The sequence below is a fragment of the Brienomyrus brachyistius genome, chromosome 17 (assembly GCF_023856365.1).
Source record: "Brienomyrus brachyistius isolate T26 chromosome 17, BBRACH_0.4, whole genome shotgun sequence".
In the NCBI taxonomy this organism is placed as follows: Eukaryota; Metazoa; Chordata; class Actinopteri; order Osteoglossiformes; family Mormyridae; genus Brienomyrus; species Brienomyrus brachyistius.
In genome coordinates this window covers 565,803-583,511 of record NC_064549.1, presented here as the reverse complement: position 1 = coordinate 583,511, position 17,709 = coordinate 565,803, and the positions used below count along the sequence as shown (strand labels likewise).

At 53.2% G+C, this 17,709-nt stretch overlaps 2 protein-coding genes across 3 annotated transcripts; both read left to right on the top strand.

The window, feature by feature from the left end:
- Positions 1 to 228: 228 nt before the first annotated feature.
- Positions 229 to 10,677, top strand: LOC125711642 (segment polarity protein dishevelled homolog DVL-3). Of its 2 annotated transcripts, none has more exons than XM_048980801.1 (15): positions 229 to 1,247; positions 4,308 to 4,377; positions 5,188 to 5,309; positions 6,499 to 6,602; positions 6,953 to 7,079; positions 7,160 to 7,253; positions 7,344 to 7,413; positions 7,579 to 7,718; positions 7,822 to 7,898; positions 7,984 to 8,051; positions 8,176 to 8,325; positions 8,414 to 8,545; positions 8,638 to 8,805; positions 8,943 to 9,155; positions 9,289 to 10,677. In XM_048980801.1, the coding sequence occupies exons 1-15, from the start codon at positions 1,087 to 1,089 to the stop codon at positions 9,654 to 9,656; spliced, it is 2,064 nt and encodes a 687-aa protein (XP_048836758.1). In that variant the 5' UTR covers positions 229 to 1,086; the 3' UTR covers positions 9,657 to 10,677. The 2 variants fall into 2 exon arrangements, with proteins under 2 accessions (XP_048836758.1, XP_048836759.1); XM_048980802.1 differs by lacking the exon at positions 229 to 1,247 and adding an exon at positions 5,502 to 5,604 and having other exon boundaries at positions 4,357 to 4,377.
- Positions 10,678 to 11,124: 447 nt separating this feature from the next.
- Positions 11,125 to 17,637, top strand: ap2m1b (adaptor related protein complex 2 subunit mu 1b). The gene is made up of 13 exons (XM_048980812.1): positions 11,125 to 11,277; positions 12,414 to 12,527; positions 13,771 to 14,036; positions 14,433 to 14,515; positions 14,640 to 14,645; positions 14,755 to 14,890; positions 14,995 to 15,139; positions 15,362 to 15,376; positions 15,648 to 15,770; positions 15,846 to 15,981; positions 16,064 to 16,161; positions 16,235 to 16,346; positions 16,420 to 17,637. Exons 2-13 carry the CDS (start codon positions 12,454 to 12,456, stop codon positions 16,552 to 16,554), a joined length of 1,329 nt encoding a protein of 442 aa, XP_048836769.1. The 5' UTR covers positions 11,125 to 11,277; positions 12,414 to 12,453; the 3' UTR covers positions 16,555 to 17,637.
- The last annotated feature ends 72 nt before the right edge of the window (positions 17,638 to 17,709 follow it).

Genomic DNA, 17,709 nt, shown 5'->3' with positions numbered 1-17,709 from the left:
TCCGAGGGCAGCTGCTCTTTGCGCAAGTGATGCTACCTCAAAGCTGGACGGGTATCAATCTGTATTCAACATCCGTCTAAGCCAAGGGTGGCCAATCCTATCTGCAGAGTGTTAGTGTGTGTGGTTTCTGGGGTGACCTTTAGGTCAGCTGTCCAAACCCAGGTGTGAAGACTCTTCAGTCAATCAGTGCACTAATTAGTAATCTAATTAGGATGTTGCAGCGAAAACCAGCATACCCAGGGGCCTTTTCTAGATAAAATTGGTCACCCCTGTCATAAGTAATTTAATGTCCAGCACGTTTAATCGAGATGTGGCAGTACCATTGCTGGAGGACATGGTGGAGGCAGTTTGTTTAAAAAGAGGCGAGTTTCCTGGCGGTCCGGTACTGCCGATATTACTGAATTCTCAATGACCGATTGCTGGCATTTTCGAACCGGTCGAGTTGGGTATTGGAGTGAGGAGAAGGGGGCCCGGTTGTGCGTGTCCAGTAGGGGGCGCAGCCACTCCGTTCAGCCGTAACGTTAAGGCAAAGGGGCACAGGGAGCCCCCCCCCCCCCCCGGCTCTTCGGGGTCAGCACGGGGGAGTCGATACTTTCCAAAGCTCTGCGTGGTCCGGTCCAAAATCGCCAGCGCCACGAGTCCGTGAGATCGCAGTCCGCACCGTGTCAGTCAAAGAGCTGAATGTCCTCGCTTGCAGCGATCCCTGACAGTGCATAGCGGAGTCTCCCACCGCGGGTCGGCGTGGTTCTCCTGAACCGGGCCCAACCGAACCGGCCCGGGTCGCTGCGCGTTTCCTCCTCCGCCTGTAGAGGGAGTTCCTGGGAAGACTCGCAGAGCTGAAGACTGACGGACAGACAGCTGCTGGGGGAGAGGGGCAGGCAAAGCCCGCTGCCGGACCGCCGCCTGGGGAATAGAGCGTCCCTCCTCCACCGCGGCGGAGACAAAGAGACGCGGAGGCAGCGCTTCGGCTAAACGGGAGAGAAGGAGGCCGGCGGCGGTGAAGCTGAGCAGGAACCGGCGCCGGGCTGCCGACTGCCGCCACCCTGGGCTGAATGCGCCAGGCCTGCGCCTCCCCAGCGAGCCGCCATGGGGGAGACAAAAATTATCTACCACCTCGACGACCAGGAGACCCCCTACCTGGTGAAGCTGCCCATCGCGGCCGACCGGGTCACTCTGGCGGACTTTAAAAACGTCCTTAACAAGCCCAACTACAAATTCTTCTTCAAGTCCATGGACGATGATTTCGGGTAAGACCGCGTCCCGTCTTTGTCCGCCGCCCCCCTCCTACGCGGGGCGCCCTGGCCCGGGACGGCGGGCGCAGCAGATGCAGGACAGACGCCGGGCTGGAGGGAACCGAGCTGGGGGGACGCGACACTCTCGCTCTCTGGATAATAAAATGCCGCTTTTATCCCACGTCCGTTTTATAAATGCGGGGAATCTTGGCGACGGTTATGGACTATTCAGCTTTTTGTAATAAAATGGTAAAGCAGAAATAAAGGCTGCTTCTGCAGAGGGGGGGGGGGGGAGGTTGGCCCGGGACACGAAGCCGGGCCGGGGGAGGGCAGCTGCCGTAGGTGCTTTACACAGGGGCCGACCGGGTCTGGCTCGGTGAACTGGGTTGTTCCGGAGCTCTGCCCCCGTCTGCTAGCCGCCCCGGGGCCTCGGATTTCGGCCGAACTGCAGGCCGGGCTTAAGAGTGAAAATGGCGGACGGAGGGCGGAGGGCCGAGCGGTCCTTTTGTCCTGTGGGTTTCTCGCAGGCCGGTTCCGTTTTGGCCGGATCACTGCGGACGGGCTGGCGCCCCCCCCCCCCCCCCCCCCCCGGTCCTGGATCTGTCAGTATATCAAACGGAATGAAGACTAAAGTGGACGTCAGTGCCCCGTCCCGTCCCCGGTCACTCGGGCCGGTGCTCCTCGGACCCGGTCAGCCCGCTTTCCGAGGAGGGTGTCGGGGGGTGTCCTACATTATGATAACGAAGCCAAACAAAAAGCTGTCATTTCACTTCTTACTTTTCCTTTACAGATTACAACACCCCCCCCCCCATACATGTAAACAATGAGCAGAGCTCTCGTATTAATCGCCCTCAATACACAAGCCGTGTCCTCTCTCCCGTAAACACACACATACTATTTGCTTCTACCCAGAATTTGGGATAGTTGCCGATTATTGACTACAGAAAACCAAATTAAACTGCATGGGTAATTTTAAAGGTGGATTTCCATGAATAAATCGTTTACTTTACTGGATTAGGGAGTAAAGGGCTCACTTGTGTGTGCACCATTTCCTGGCTGGCTTGGCTGCTGTCTCTGGGCTCGTTTGTGAGGGACAGCGAAGGAGAGCAGCCTCTCTGGGCTGCATTATCTTGAGCTTTCTTCCTCTATTCTAGCAGACGTTCCTGAAGCTGGGCAGCCACCGTCGTGTGTCTGGGAGTATGCACTGACTGGTTTCAGGCAGCAGTCTGTGGCGGCTGGTAGTGGAGGGCTGGTGGGTTGCCTTGGGGAACAGATTGGGTGTTTGTCAATGCTTAACCCGATATCTGCAGCAACCGCAATCTTCCTCAGTGTGTGAAGCAACACTTCGGTGTGGGGGGTGCAAGGTTCCTGACAGCGACTGACTCTCCCTCGTCTTTGCCTTAATAATGCTTCCTTTAAGGAGGCTGACCTACTTTTTTTTTTTTGCCCCTGTATTTTCTGGGTGTGTGTGAGTGAGCAAGAGAGAGAGGAAGAGATTCTGCTTGGGTACACTAACTGTGGAAAGTGTACCTGCCTTAAAACAGGACTTCACTTGCATTTGTTCCTGCATAATTCTAGCCTGGATTTAGTGGGATTACATACCCTTAATTTCTAAAAGAATTTCCTTCTGGGATTAATGAAGTTTATCAGCCTATTCTGCCATTTGCTTTTCTCATGAGCTTGACTGTTATGTCTATTTTGACACCCCAAAGTGTTCATGAGAAGGTTTAGACCTGTTTGGGATGTGGACATCTCTTCTGGGTGACAGTCTTGTAATAAGGCTTATAACAGTGCAAGAGCCCCAGTCTACGCAGAGTAAGTGCTTTCAGGCCATAAATTTCACGCTCCGTACATCCTGCAGATTGCCCTCCCATCAGCTTGGCTCCATTCTCAAAATTACTGTGCTTATTTACTTAACTACTCTGTCATAAATTTAACTGAATCCAACAGAGTCACATGAAACCTGTGGCCTACCTCAGAAAACACAAGGCTGGGGACACCCTGGGTGCGTAGCGGACGTGCAGAGTGTAGGCGATATACAGACACACAGCTAAACCACCTGCTTTTGTACGGGAAAGAAAACTGCAGGGTGAGCAAAGTTATGGCTGACCGAAGCTGGAGCTGAGAAGCTGTGGGCTGCAGATCATTTCGAAGGCGCTGTGTTGTCAGCTGACTGCTTTCACATGTTTATAATTTAGGCGTATGATTTACCGTATCGTTGCTTCATCAACTCAAAGCCAACATGGCCGTGGCGAAGAGAATAGAATGAATAGAGGGAAGCCAGGGGTTCCTCCTATCTTTTTCTCGCTTGGGACAAATCTTGCAGAATGCAGGGCGAGGCCCTGTTTCTATCCACTTGGTGTTTATTTTTTTAATGTCTTCTCCCATGTCGCTCCTGCGCACTGTTGGGAGGTTCAGCAATCAGGTCTGATTGGACGCTGTCGCGTCACCTGACAGGAGGGGCGCGTTTCCTGCAGGCTGTCTGGCTAAAGAGTGCCTCTGTTTGTTATTTTTTTATGGCTACATGGTGGGAGAACCTGAATGAACCTGCTTCCTGTGTGTCCCATGTGTAAGGGTGGTTTCCTGTGTGTGTGTGTGTGTGTGTGTGTGTGTGTGTGTGTGTGTGTGTGTGTGTGTGTGTGTGTGTGTGTGTGTGTGTGGTGGGGGGAGGCATGTTTTGTCCATGTGCCTCCTGATAACCAAAGACATACCCTGACTTGAACCGATTTTCTACCGTATTGGAATCTATTAAAAATATAAAGCATTTGAATAATGATCCAGTTACCTGTCGCCATATGGGCCAGTGTTTTAATGAGCGCTGTTACACTGTCCCCCGTTGGCATCTGTCCACCAGCACTGCTCACATTCAGCTCTGTGGCAACAAGGTCGCTTGGGGTTGATACCTCTTCTGAGAGTGACTGGGGGTTTCACTGACTGACGGGACTGTCTGCTTATAATGTGAGGCGATGTTTATTCCCTTTGTTTGTGTGAATCCGCTGTGTTGGTGGTAAGACACACAAGCGTGCGTGTGTATGTGGGTGGGAGAAGAGTGTGACTTATCTGTCCATTCCTCAGGGTGGTGAAGGAGGAGATCTCGGATGACAACGCCAAGCTGCCTTGCTTCAATGGCCGAGTCGTGTGCTGGGTGAGCGCCCTCTGCTAGTCACCACTATTTGTGTGCTTCTGGAGTCTGTGTGGGCTGGTGGGCCAGACAGACATAGCACCAGAATTCACGTCATTGGCCAGGTACAATTGCATGTACTGGGAATTTGATCTGGCAGTACTGGTGCATACGTTCACAGAAAACGTAAAACATAAGGAAGCAATCCAGGTATGCACAATTAAAAAGAATAAAACCCATATTTGAAACATTAACATGGGGGGGGGCGGGGTTAAATTATAAAGATGTTACCTATCAGTACTAGTCCTTCGGGATTCTGAAGCAGAAAACTAGTGACCCCTGGTGGTCAGAATGTGCGCTTTGCTGCTAGATCTGGTCCCCAGTGAGTGCTTTGATACTCAGGGAAGAGGGAGCAGTCATCTGCCAGATTAAAGTACTGCAGTGGAGTCACAGGATCTGTGCGAAAGCTCCATAAATATCCCAGCCTAACAAGAAGATCGAATCGGGCAAAAGTGGCAAACTCCCGCCGCTTGCCAGCTCGGTATCGCGTGTTTCCTCTTGCTTCACCCCATCTGAATGGTCCACACAGCTCTCCTCCTGGGCCTTGTGTCTTTTTACTGACCTTAACATGATTTTAGATGTTATTTTGCACATATTTCTGTCGTAATGGCAAAAACTCCCAGCTTGACAGTACTCGTACCACATTGGTCCTGTCTGCCTTTGACCCCTCGGTCTCCAGAGCTGTGCCCTCATCTCCTTGTCAGTACATGCATGAGTGTTTTAGTTGTCACCTTACTGCTCTGCCTCACTGTGTCATGTTCTCTCTGTGTTCAGCTGGTGTCGGCGGATGGGGCACAGTCAGACGGTGGCTCTGTGTGTGCTGACAGCCAGTTGGACCTGCCCCCTCCCTTGGAACGCACCGGGGGCATTGGCGATTCCAGGCCTCCATCATTCCAGTCAGTATTTTCCGCTTCTGCGTGTTTTAAGTCCTCTGAGTACAATAGTCCCATCCCCATCCATCCTGCAGCACAGGTCTGCCACAGGCTGCACTGTGTCTGGCTCCGCCTGTCTGCTTGACAATGTCTGTTGTACAGGGTTTGGGCAGGTGCAGTGCTCCTGTGCTAAGCATGCACCATCTATCCCTCTAGTGGCGAAGTGTGAGCACTGCAGCGGCCGTTGCCTTGGCCTGTCACATCGCGGTACAGACGCTCCTCTACTTACGAACTTTCAGACGTACAAACGAAGAGGACTGTAAGTCCAAACTGTGTTCATTGGGCTCCTGTTTCCTGTCCGCAACACCAATTTTATTTCTGCCCTCCAGTTCCGCCTAGTACGACGTCTGGCCGCTACTCCCGCCGCGCCGCAGCGTAGCGTGCGTACTCCCAGCATCCTAGTTCTTCGTACTTGCTTATACCCTTAAAATGATATTGAATAGCAACTTACGAACATTTCAAGTTACGAATGGTCATTCGGAATGTATCTCATTTGCAAGTAGAGGAGTGTCCGTATGGCTGAATAAGACCAAAGCAGACCTCAGAATAAGACCAAAGCAGACCTCAGAATAAGACCAAAGCAGACCTCAGAACCCTGACTTGCTTTATTCTGCTTGTTTTTTTTCCACTGCAACCCAAAAAAAGATCTTCAATGTCGTGACTCGGGGGGGTTGGGGTTCTCAAATTTAAAACAGGAGCAGGATAGAAGTGCGTAATTCGAAAACTTGCAACGTAATGAGATTCTCGTATAAACTTAAATACATTAAGGTGATATATAATTTAAACACGCGGTATTTTTGTTGTGCCATTTAATTAATTTTAGATGGAAAATCCTATATATAGTCACTTGGAATATTAATGGCTACAGATAATGCAAAGCTGCTTGTTTGACTAACTGGACATTTTGTACACCTGCCAAGCAGACTGGGACTTGATCCCATGATTTATATGTGCGGTATGCAAGCGTTCATGGGAAGTATGACGGTGCTTTATGCAAATGTGTTGTGCAGCCGCACAGTAGCCTGGCTAGGAAAGCACAGTACGAAGGCGTCTGGTAATCCTGGTGCTATGACCCGCGTGTGTGTATCAAAGAGATTGTACAGTAACAAGATCTTAATAAAGGCAGCTTGCTGATTGACACCCCCACCTCCAGTGCCAATGCTGCAGCCAGTCAGGACAACCTGGACAATGAGACGGAGACGGACTCGGTGGCGTGCGTGCGGCGAGAGCGCGAGAGGCCTCGCCGGAGAGACACGAGTAAGCAGCTGGGTGGAGCTGTCCGCACTCTCAGTCTCCGCTCCTCTTTAATTACTTGTAAACATGCAGTTCTAGTCAAATGTTTCGACACACTAAGCCAAAGACAGTTGGGGAAACATTCCAGAAAGCCATCTCATAAAACTAGGGTAGGGGAGATATCAGGGTCAGCCAGGTGCTATCACTCTGCTGAACATGGGATTTGAACCAGCAACCTTCTGAGTCCCATCCCATGGAATTTTGATGCTTGTATAATTATTCTAAAATTTTGAGAATAGTAGAAATTGGTAGATGTGTCCAAACTATTGACTGGAACTGTATCTAAGTTTCAAACCCTGCCCCCTGCACTCCAGGTGGTCGCATGAATGGACACTCGCAGCGGGCGGAGCTGGGGGGCTATGAGAGCTCCTCCACCCTGATGAGCAGTGAGCTGGACACCACCAGCTTCGTGGACTCGGAGGAGGAGGACGCAGCCAGCAGGTGAATGCGGGGGAGGTGCTGACAGCCTCCCGCTAGCACCTGGTCGCCCGCTCTCACACGCTCTCCCCCCCCCCCTCCAGGTTCAGCAGCTCCACTGAACAGAGCAGCTCTTCCCGTCTGATGCGGCGGCATCGCCGTCGGCGACGGAAACCCAAAACCCCCCGCATGGAAAGGGTGAGAGCATGACGGGCCAATCAGAAGAGGGGGCGTGTTTGGCGCTTACATGGGCCCGCCCACTCACTCCTCCCCCTCCCCTCTCTCTAGTCATCGTCCTTCAGCAGCATCACTGATTCCACCATGTCGCTGAACATCATCACAGTCACCTTAAACATGGGTAAGCGTCTGTCAGTTGCACAGTCAGTCCCTTGAAGTATGTTGACACCTTGTGTCCTGGAGTGGAATTGCAAGAAGCAGGCACAGGTCTGTCATAGACTCCCCTATAAGGAGAATTATTGACTGAAAGCACTGAGTGAGTGAGCAGGGTGCTGGGTCTCTGCAGAGAAGTACAACTTCCTGGGCATCAGCATCGTGGGGCAGAGCAACGAGCGGGGAGACGGGGGCATCTACATCGGCTCCATCATGAAGGGTGGAGCGGTGGCGGCGGACGGCCGTATCGAGCCCGGGGACATGCTCCTGCAGGTGTGTGCGCGCATGCATGCATGCATTAGCGGGGAGGGGGGTTGTGTCACTGAGTCATCCACCGTCACAGCCCTCGCTATTCCCATACCCCTCCCCCCCCCAGGTGAATGACATTAACTTCGAGAACATGAGCAACGATGACGCGGTGAGAGTGCTGCGGGAGATCGTGCACAAGCCGGGGTGAGTGCCGGAGAGTGGGGGTGGCCATGGTCCTGGCAGCAGGGGGCGCCCTGCTAACACTCTGCCTCTCTCTCTCTCGCTGTAGCCCCATCACGCTGACTGTGGCTAAGTGCTGGGACCCCAGTCCCAGGGGCTGCTTCACCCTGCCCCGCAGTGAGTGTCACCTCCAGGCAGCCTTTTCTCTTAGCTCCAGCTCCCTTACAGTGATGTAAATGAATCCCTGAAGTCAAACCCACCATCATAGCCACGCCTCCTTCACCCCCCCCCTTCTTTCCAGGTGAACCAATCCGTCCCATTGACCCGGCCGCCTGGGTGTCCCACACCGCTGCCATGACGGGGGCATACCCTGTCTACGGCATGAGCCCTTCCATGAGCACCATCACGTCCACCAGCTCCTCCATCACCAGCTCCATCCCCGAGACGGAGCGTAAGTGGCCAGCCTGCCGACGTTGCCCTCGGAAACCTGCGTGTCGTTGCCCTGGCTGATGCTGCACACGCTTCGCTGTCCCTGCCAGGCTTCGACGACTTCCACCTGTCCATCCACAGTGACATGGCAACTGTTGCCAAGGCGATGGCCTCCCCTGAGTCAGGGCTGGAAGTGCGGGACAGGATGTGGCTGAAGATCACCATCCCAAACGCCTTCATAGGTACAGTGTGTCGGCGCCCCCCCCCCCCCACAGGCGCAGTGAGTCCTCCTCCCTTAAATGCTGCTTACTGAGACGCTGGTCTTGGGCTCCAGGATCGGACGTGGTGGACTGGCTGTTTCGCCACGTGGAGGGCTTCACCGATCGCCGTGAGGCGCGCAAGTACGCCAGCAACCTGCTGAAGGCCGGCTACATCCGCCACACTGTCAACAAGATCACCTTCTCTGAACAGTGCTACTACATCTTTGGGGACCTTTGTGGCAGTGAGTTACCTGTCCCACTCCTCGGATGTCTCGTGATAGCTGTTGCGCCCTCAGTCTTCCTTTTACTGTTTTCATGTGATGTCACTGCAGCAAGGTAAGCAGTGTGTAAATCCATCTGTTTATATGCTCCTCACCAGACATGGCCCACCTCTCCCTGCAAGAGCAAGATGGCTCCAGTGGAACGTCAGACCAGGACACTCTGGCCCCTCTCCCTGTACCCGGGGCAGTGCCCTGGCCCCTGGCTTTTCCCTACCAGTACCCTATCCCGCAGCCCTACAGCCCGCACCCCGCACTGGAGCCCTACGGATTTCCCGCAGTGGGGGGCAGTGCTGGCAGCCAACCGAGTGAAGGTGAGATCCGGCTGCCAGGCCAGTGAGAGTCTCCTGGACAGTCGTAGCTGGCAGCCTGAGATGCGGGCCAGCCAATGAGCGGGCTGACGCTCGCACCAGCAGCAATGACACTGTCCTTCCCCTGCCTCCACAGGGAGTCGCAGCAGTGGCTCGAATCGCAGCGGCAGCAAAAAGGAGACGAAGCCGGGAGCAGGAGCGGCGGAGTCCAAATCGGGCGGCAGTGGCAGTGAGTCCGAGCATCGGCGAGAGAGGGCGCCCAGCGAGCGCTCTGCGGCGCCTCCCAGTGAGCACAGCGTGCGCAGTGCCCATTCCCACGCTCACAGTCTGCCGTACGGCCCTCCTGGCCTGCCCCCACAGCCCCCGACGGCAGTCTCCCTAGCCCTGCCTGGATCCCCCCCTGGCCGTGATCTGGCCTCTGTGCCCCCTGAGCTGACAGCCTCACGCCAGTCCTTCCGCATGGCCATGGGCAATCCAAGCGAGTTCTTTGTGGATGTCATGTGATCAGTGTCAGCTGACTAGAGGGCCTGTCTCATTCATGCTGAGAGATGGGGGTGTGAGAGATGGATAGAGCGTAACAGCGGTTGTCTGTGCCGCTGCCCCCTTCCCATCATCCCCGGCTGCAGCTTGTGGCTGCTACTTTCTTCAGTGAAGAACAAAAAAACCAGCCTTCTTTCCCCAAGAACCAGTTCTGCGTCCTTCCCGCCAAGCACTCTGTCCCGTGTCTAGGGGGGGGGCCCTAGCCTTTGCCATGTCGCTTGTCCTTTTGTCTCCTGTCCCTGCTTCTCCAGTGTCTCACTTTATAAGGAGAAAGCAGAGTTTCACTTTTCATTTCTCACGGACTGAATGTGATGCGTTTCATGACGGATTAAACACAACGACACCGTGGGTATAAATCTAGCTGACTGGTTTACTTTGTCCTGTTGGTTTCCTTTTTATTTTTCCATAAAAATGTTAGGGGTGAGAGGAAGATGTTCTGAGTAAAGGTGATTGTGTTTGATCTGCTCTAAAGACCCGGATTAAAAGAATAGGAGAGGGTAGTCTTTTCTGGGCTGAATGAGGTACTATTAACAGCTTTTTCTGCTAACCAGCAGTGAGTTGCCATGGTAATGTGCCATCAGGCAGCTGGTGTTTATCTGTGTAGGGTGTGAGTGATGCTGTCCGGCCCACAGCGTCGATGTGGCCTTCACAGGCCACATGCATGTGGAATAACGGAGAGCACGCAGACTGACCGCAGGAGCAAGTTGGTGAATGCCAGACTTCTCCTTTCCCCTCTCGGCACATTTCGGAGGTTTTACTGTTTCTTTCTGCATACTTCATTATTAACATTAAAATTCTGTATCCCGTTTCTCATTTGTAACATTAAGCCTTTCTGCATTTTTGTCCTGACTACATTTATCTTTGGTTTTTAATAATTAGCAGATGATAATGTATAGCGACAAACATCCGATTTCATACATACTGTACGGTATGCTGTTTTATGGAAAAATGTTTTTATTTATAAACATAGTTTTATTGCCTAAAATTACCGTGTTTGTGTGACTTTCCTTTTTCCAGTTTTGATGGTAGATTCTAACTAATCCAGTGATTTAATTTTAATTATGGCGTCAGCTGCCCCTTCCCATGGGAAATCTAAAATGTCAGAATGGTGGATGTACCGGTACTATGCATGAATATTAAATTTCTACTGAATTTGAGCTCCTCCGACGGCCGTATTTCTAGCCGCACATAATCTAACAGGGCAGCGTCGGCCCCTTCGGCGGGTAAGTAGGGCATGTCGGCTGGTCCATGTAAAATTAATTACGGCTACGGCAGTATGACCCTTTGTTTACATCTCTTTTCGCTACATATCGAATACAATCACGTCAAATCTGAAGCACTTATTGAACTAGGTTTACTCTCGGTACGAATACATTTGAGTGAAGAATGGCTCCGTGCCAGCCGGCGGGCAGCAAACAGGCGGGGCTTCTGGTTGTGCGTGATGACGTCATGACGCAGCAGCGCGGTCAGCTGACGGTCGCCTCCGAGCGAAGGAGAGGTAGACATTTTGAATCGGAGAAGCGAGAAGTGCGGTGGCACCGGTTACACAGGAACGGTCCGGCGGTAGTGGGACTGGAGGAGAGCGGTAAGGTCATCCGGCTTGGGCATGTCGGTCTTGATGGAGCATAATGGCATACGGGTTTAAGGGTGAGAGAGCGAGCTGAAAGGCCGAGTTGTGAATGAACGGGCATATTTGGCGGATGGGGCGCATTCTGAGAAAAGGACGGATCGGCGGGCTGCGCCGCTGCGGACGACATCTTGGTCCGTTACGGGGGAAACTGCGGGAAATGGAGACGAAGCGGCTACTGCAGTCCGTCCGTGAGATAAGGACCGTGTTTGTAACGGTGTCTACCCGTGGGAGTCTGCGGATGTTTGCGCAGTGACCGGGGTGTGTGTCGCGTCGCGTCGCCCAGTCTTCGGCTCTCGCAGGGCGGTGACATGTTCCTCGGTGGGTGGACCGAGTAGCAATTCTTATTTTTCTCGGTGGGAAGGACAGTCGGCTGGGATCATTCTCGGTTCCGTTTCCTAGTCTTATTTTTATTTTTTATTTTTCCGTCCGCCTTGTACTGCCCTTCAGGGAATTATGGAGGTGATGCTAGAGACCGGCGTAGACAGGACGTCGCAATGAAGGCAGGCATCGCTATACGATGGCGATGAAATCCATCCAAACCTGAGGGTTTTAAGTTGTCTGTGTGACAAAGCCGCGCACGCCATGTAAACGCATTTAAAAGGCTGCCCGTTTGTTTCCGCAGTGACTGGCGCTGTATGTTATAGGAAATAGCAGCCGACCACGACTGTCTCTGTAGTGTCAAATTCTTAAACATCTTCCTGTTTTCAGTAACAATTTGCACACACATTGCACTTCCCGGGAATCCTTACGGAGCAGTTTAATCAGTCTATTTCAGTGCAGCTCTTCACTTATCCATGATCTGGAGGAGGTGCTTGGGGTCTAATCGAGACCCTCAGATGGGTGGGGCCTTCTGGTGGCAGGCGGTCCGGAAGCCTTCGTGTTGCTTATCGCGTCTAATGTGGACAGATGCACTCTGATAGACAGCATCATTCTTGTCTAGAGGTGTTTAGGTTGGCAGAGGAATGCCTACTTTGATCCGTGTTGCGTGTCTCGGTTTCTATTCAGGGGCTGTACTGTGCTTTCGGCGAATCAGAGGGCAGTCATGTTGTCACGTGAGAACACTTTTTAATTTCTCCCCAACTCCTCCACAGGCATTTAGTCATGGCAGGACAACACTGAACGGCTGCCAACATGATTGGAGGACTGTTCATCTACAACCACAAGGGGGAGGTGCTGATCTCCCGGGTGTACCGCGATGACATAGGGTGAGTGAAGACTGAAGACAACAGAGACTGGGATTTGTGTGATACGAGGGGTTTTGGTGAAAAGTCTAAGCTTTGCATTTAAAACGTTTTACATAAGGGGGTGGTTTGTACTTCAACAGTCATTCAAATTTCGCATGATCCTCTCTGTTCAGAAGGAGAGAGAGAGAGAGCACACGCGGCAGTACCCTTCTGCTCCCCTGTGGCCCTCCTGCTGTGTGGGCCCTCTCTCTGCTCTACATTGCTATCATATCTCTGAATAGTACCTTGATGGATTTGCTGTGTGGCTTCAGCGGGATCATCGTGTAGTGCCTGTTTGTGTGCCTGATCCTCTCTCTCTCCATTTTGCCCCCCGCCTATTCCTGCTCTCTTCCTTCCTCTCTCTTCCTGTCCGTCTTCCTTTTGCTGTTGCCATTTCTGTCCATGTCCATCACTGCATTGGCTGCTATAGGAATAGGTAAGACCAGCTCAGCAACGACTGCCCCAAAGCATGTGTGCTTGCGCCCCCTGCAGGTATGGGGTGGTGCTGACTGGAATCCTGCCTCGCTCGCTTGTGTCCCCCATTCATTACTGCCCAATGGCTGTTGTCTGCTCCTCTTTTATAACCTTTTTTTTTGCAGCTTTGTAATTCCTTTTGGTTGCTAGACATTTTTGGATGTGTGTTTTTAAAGACATGCCATGTTGGAGACTCCTACAGGATGACATTTAGCAGTCGCTGGCTGTTGGACTTGCATGAGCTTCTGAGATGAAAACATCTCTAATGGTCTATAAGATGTAGTCCGTTTTTGCACTGCTAGGCTTGCTACGTCCAGAGGAGACTGCGGCTCGGAAAGAACTGAAAATCTAATTTTGTTTTTAAGTATCTTTAAATTCTTATGGAGATTTGCCTAAGTTCTTCAGTGGCCAAGACTGAGCTCATAGAGGCTGCCTCTCCCTCTTGTCCTCCGCCCAGAAGGCTGGCTGTGCAGTCTGACACTGGTTCCTTATGGCTTCCAGTCCTGGTTGGTTTGGTGCATCAGGCAAATTGACTTTCTATCCAAAGTGTGGATGGTCAACAACTTGGCAGTTGTGCAGCGCAGGCTGTGTATGATATAGTATAATTTTAAGCATTCAATTTATTTTTTATAATGTGCTCCCTTGACTTGAGACAGCATGATGTCTTGTTCTGTGAAACCAGTCAGGAGGACATAAGCCGTCATTTGAGGTTATGCTTACGCTTTGTGTGTGTGTGTGTGTGTGTGTCCAGGCGCAATGCGGTGGACGCGTTCCGTGTGAACGTGATCCACGCCCGGCAGCAGGTCCGCTCGCCCGTCACCAACATCGCCCGCACCAGCTTCTTCCACGTTAAGCGCTCCAACATCTGGCTGGCGGCCGTCACCAAGCAGAATGTCAACGCCGCCATGGTCTTCGAGTTCCTCTACAAGATGTGCGACGTGATGACCGCTTACTTCGGCAAGATCAGCGAGGAGAACATCAAGAACAACTTCGTGCTCATCTACGAGCTGCTGGACGGTAATGTGCCCCCCCCGGATCCACGCGTTAACCCCACGCCGGTGTCTCTGTCTTTCTGCCCTTTTATTTTAGCTACCCATCCCTCTGCGCGTGAGCCTCCCTGGCCTGGGGGGGTCTCCTCTGGCTTTCCGTCAGCTGACTCCGCTCTGCTGTGGTTTTTTTAGGTTTTGATTTTTTTTTGCCCTTTAGTGAGAAAATCAAAACCTAAAGAAAGTTCAGCGCAGACGGGTTCCATCGGTCCACCCGGTGATAGAGGCTTCAGTGTGGATCCCTCAGCTCCTCCCGGACCTCCACCGTCCGGCCGTAATCTGTGTTCTCTTGCTGTGAATGACAGACACTCCCCGACCTGCGCTCAGCCCCATCTCTCCCTGTCTGATTACCTTCTTCCCCCTGTAGAGATCCTGGACTTTGGCTACCCCCAGAACTCTGAAACTGGAGCCCTGAAGACCTTTATCACCCAGCAGGGCATTAAGAGTCAGGTGAGGGGCAGGGCGCTTTTGGTGCGGCTTGTATCGGAGGTTTTGCCACACGTGGCTGACGATCTCCCTCTCTCTGTCCCTGTTGCTGTGATCCTGCTCTTCCCGTGGACTTGACACACTGAAGCACCATGTAAGTGCTCTTCGGTGTCAAACTAGTTCCCTTTTCGGTTGAAGTGACACTCGTAGTGGCTGACAGCAGCCAGTCCATAAAGCTAGCCCCTCCTCTTCTCCCCATCCAGACCAAGGAGGAGCAGTCTCAGATCACTAGCCAGGTGACGGGGCAAATCGGTTGGCGTCGTGAGGGGATCAAGTACCGGAGAAATGAGCTTTTCCTGGATGTGCTGGAGAGCGTCAACCTGCTAATGTCCCCGCAAGGTACGGACTGACAGCCCCTAGTGGTGGGGGGGGTGGTGTTGCAGCTCGGTCATCTTTTTAATTTCCCCACTGATTGGATGTTGTAATGTAAACCCTCCCCCCAGGCCAGGTTCTGAGTGCCCATGTGTCTGGCCGGGTCGTGATGAAGAGCTACCTGAGCGGAATGCCCGAGTGTAAGTTTGGCATGAACGACAAGATCGTCATCGACAAGCAGGGCAAGGGCGGCGCGACAGACGATGCGGGAAAGAGGTGAGGCCCGCTGCTGTGCTCGCACCTGAGACCTCGAGCCACTGGCCCTGCGCCATCGACACGCTGGTTTGGGTTCAGGGTGTGGCCGGAGATCTGTGCTTCTGTGCTGAAATTTTGTTTATTTCTTGAATTCAGTCTCTTTCGTGTTTCTGTTCCTAAGTGGTGGTTCTTGTATCTTTTTGTATCTGTTCCCCGTTTTCCCGTCTCTGTGCTGGACCTCAGTGAATTAGGGGGCAGGTAGCGTAAAACTCGCCTGGCCAGAGTCTCATATTGACCCATCAGCCCCAGTGCATGCGTGTCTGTGTATGTCAGCCACGTGTTCTATCCGTGTCAGTCTGTCCCGTACACTCAGTCCATCCCCTGCTTGAGGACCCGTCAGTACTGTGCTGGTCCCCTTGCTCCACGTCTCCTTGCTCTCAGCCTGTCCCCCATCATCCTGTTTCTGTTACACTGCTCTTCTGGGGCTTCCCGTTAAACTGTGTACCCCCCCCCAACCCCTTCGTCCCAGCAGTGGAAAGCAGTCCATCGCCATCGACGACTGCACCTTCCACCAATGCGTGCGACTCAGCAAGTTCGACTCGGAGAGGAGTATCAGCTTCATCCCGCCCGACGGGGAGTACGAGCTCATGAGGTCAGCGGATTCGCAGTCGCGGTCGCGCTTGCACATCTCTGCGATGTTACGCTCATAACGTGGGTTTGTATGCAGGTACCGCACCACTAAGGACATCATCCTGCCCTTCCGGGTCATTCCTCTGGTCAGGGAAGTCGGCCGCACCAAGCTGGAGGTGAAGGTGGTCATCAAGTCCAACTTCAAACCCTCCCTGCTGGCCCAGAAGATTGAGGTGAGAATCGGGACTGGGCTGCTGACCCGATGTCACATGGAGTTGGGACATGAAGCAGAACCTTCCTTCTCTGCCCCCTCAGGTGCGAATCCCCACCCCGCTCAACACCAGCGGGGTGCAGGTGATCTGTATGAAGGGCAAAGCCAAGTACAAGGCCAGTGAGAACGCCATCGTGTGGAAGTGAGTACCTCTGTGTGTAGGGAGGTGACGGCGCCACCTTGTGGACACGAGTAACTCCTTGCATGTTCTGCAGGATCAAGCGCATGGCCGGGATGAAGGAGTCGCAGATCAGCGCCGAGATCGAGCTGCTGCCCACAAACGATAAGAAGAAGTGGGCGCGTCCCCCCATCTCCATGAACTTCGAGGTGAGTTGGGCCGCTTCGCTCAGCCATCCTGCTCAGTGCGCCTGTGGTCTGACCAGCCCCCCGCCCTCCTCAGGTGCCCTTCGCTCCCTCTGGACTCAAGGTTCGCTATCTCAAGGTGTTCGAGCCCAAGCTGAACTACAGCGACCACGATGTCATCAAATGGGTGCGCTACATTGGCCGCAGTGGCATCTACGAGACCCGCTGTTAGTGCTACTGGAGCCGTGGGGGGGCGGGGGTGAGGGGGACACACTCTCAAATAGGAGGCCTGAGGAGACGACGCTGGTGGCCGTGTAATGGTGGTGATATTCAGGTGTCTGACGGATGGCTGCAGGAGGGAACCGGAGATGGTTTCTGCGTTAAAACACTGCGTCTATAAGCATGTACTCGAAACAGGGATGAACCCCCCTCCCATCTGTTGGGGTGTGTTGAAGCTTGCCCTTTGATATCCCCTCCCCCCACCTGCACTTTGGACCATTCCTTTTCCCTCTCCCCCTATAAGTTAGTGGTATAGTCGGCTCCAGTGCCTCCCTGCTCATTATATCCTGTGAGTTTTGTCAGCTGGTTTTCTCTTACCGCCGTGCGCTCCGTGTGCTGTGCCCCCCCTCCCCCCCCCTTGCTCCCGCTCGCCGCTGACTGTGCTGCTTCTCTTTCCACTCTGCTTGCTCTCCATCTCCCTGCGAGTGTTTCGTTCCCGTGACCAAATCCTTTCGCCGTTAAGGAACACGAAGCAGCAGTAGGAGCAGTCATGCGGCTAATGCGAATATCGCGACGCGAAAAAAAATCCGATTTAGATCCAAACGGCTTCGCTTAGTGGTAGCGTATGTGTCCAAGTGTAAGTCCAGCTAGCGTGTGCTGTTGCCCCCTTGTGGGTGAGCTTGGCATCTCTCAGGGGGCACCAGGGAGACCAACTGGCTCAGTCTACGCCCCTGTCCTGCCCATTTTCTGACGTCAGGGGATGTTGGTTGGTCCTTTAAACCCAGAAAGCAGATGGGGGGGGGGGTTGCCCCTGGGCCCCCACAGCCCTCATAGCCCTTAGCGGCCATGCACCCCCCCTCCAGCACAGAGTGGTGCGCCTCCAGAGGTGGGGAGAATGGCTGCACCCAGCACAAAGTTCCCCAAACACTACAGTCCTGCTGAACACCACCTGAAGCCCCCACTGCCCTCACCTGCTGCATCCTGAGAGAGGCCCAGAACGTGCCGCCCCCTCCCCCCTCCTTCCTGCTTTGGTGTTCAGTCTTCATTTGGTAATTTTGTGACTGTCCAGTTAACCCAAATAAACGTCATAACCAGATTCCCTGCTGCTTTTGTGTGTTCTTTTCTGGGGGGCTGGGTCATGTGACTGCAGGTTCGGATTCTGCTCCCG

Bases quoted from the DNA above. Each gene is read 5' to 3' on its own strand.
- LOC125711642 (XM_048980801.1), top strand. From the start codon at position 1,087: ATGGGGGAGACAAAAATTATCTACCACCTCGACGACCAGGAGACCCCC. The intron at 1,248-4,307 runs GTAAGACCGCGT...TCCATTCCTCAG, and splicing joins TCCATGGACGATGATTTCGG to GGTGGTGAAGGAGGAGATCT. The intron at 5,310-6,498 runs GTCAGTATTTTC...CCCCACCTCCAG, and splicing joins TCCAGGCCTCCATCATTCCA to TGCCAATGCTGCAGCCAGTC.
- ap2m1b (XM_048980812.1), top strand. From the start codon at position 12,454: ATGATTGGAGGACTGTTCATCTACAACCACAAGGGGGAGGTGCTGATC. The intron at 12,528-13,770 runs GTGAGTGAAGAC...GTGTGTGTCCAG, and splicing joins GTGTACCGCGATGACATAGG to GCGCAATGCGGTGGACGCGT. The intron at 14,037-14,432 runs GTAATGTGCCCC...TTCCCCCTGTAG, and splicing joins CATCTACGAGCTGCTGGACG to AGATCCTGGACTTTGGCTAC.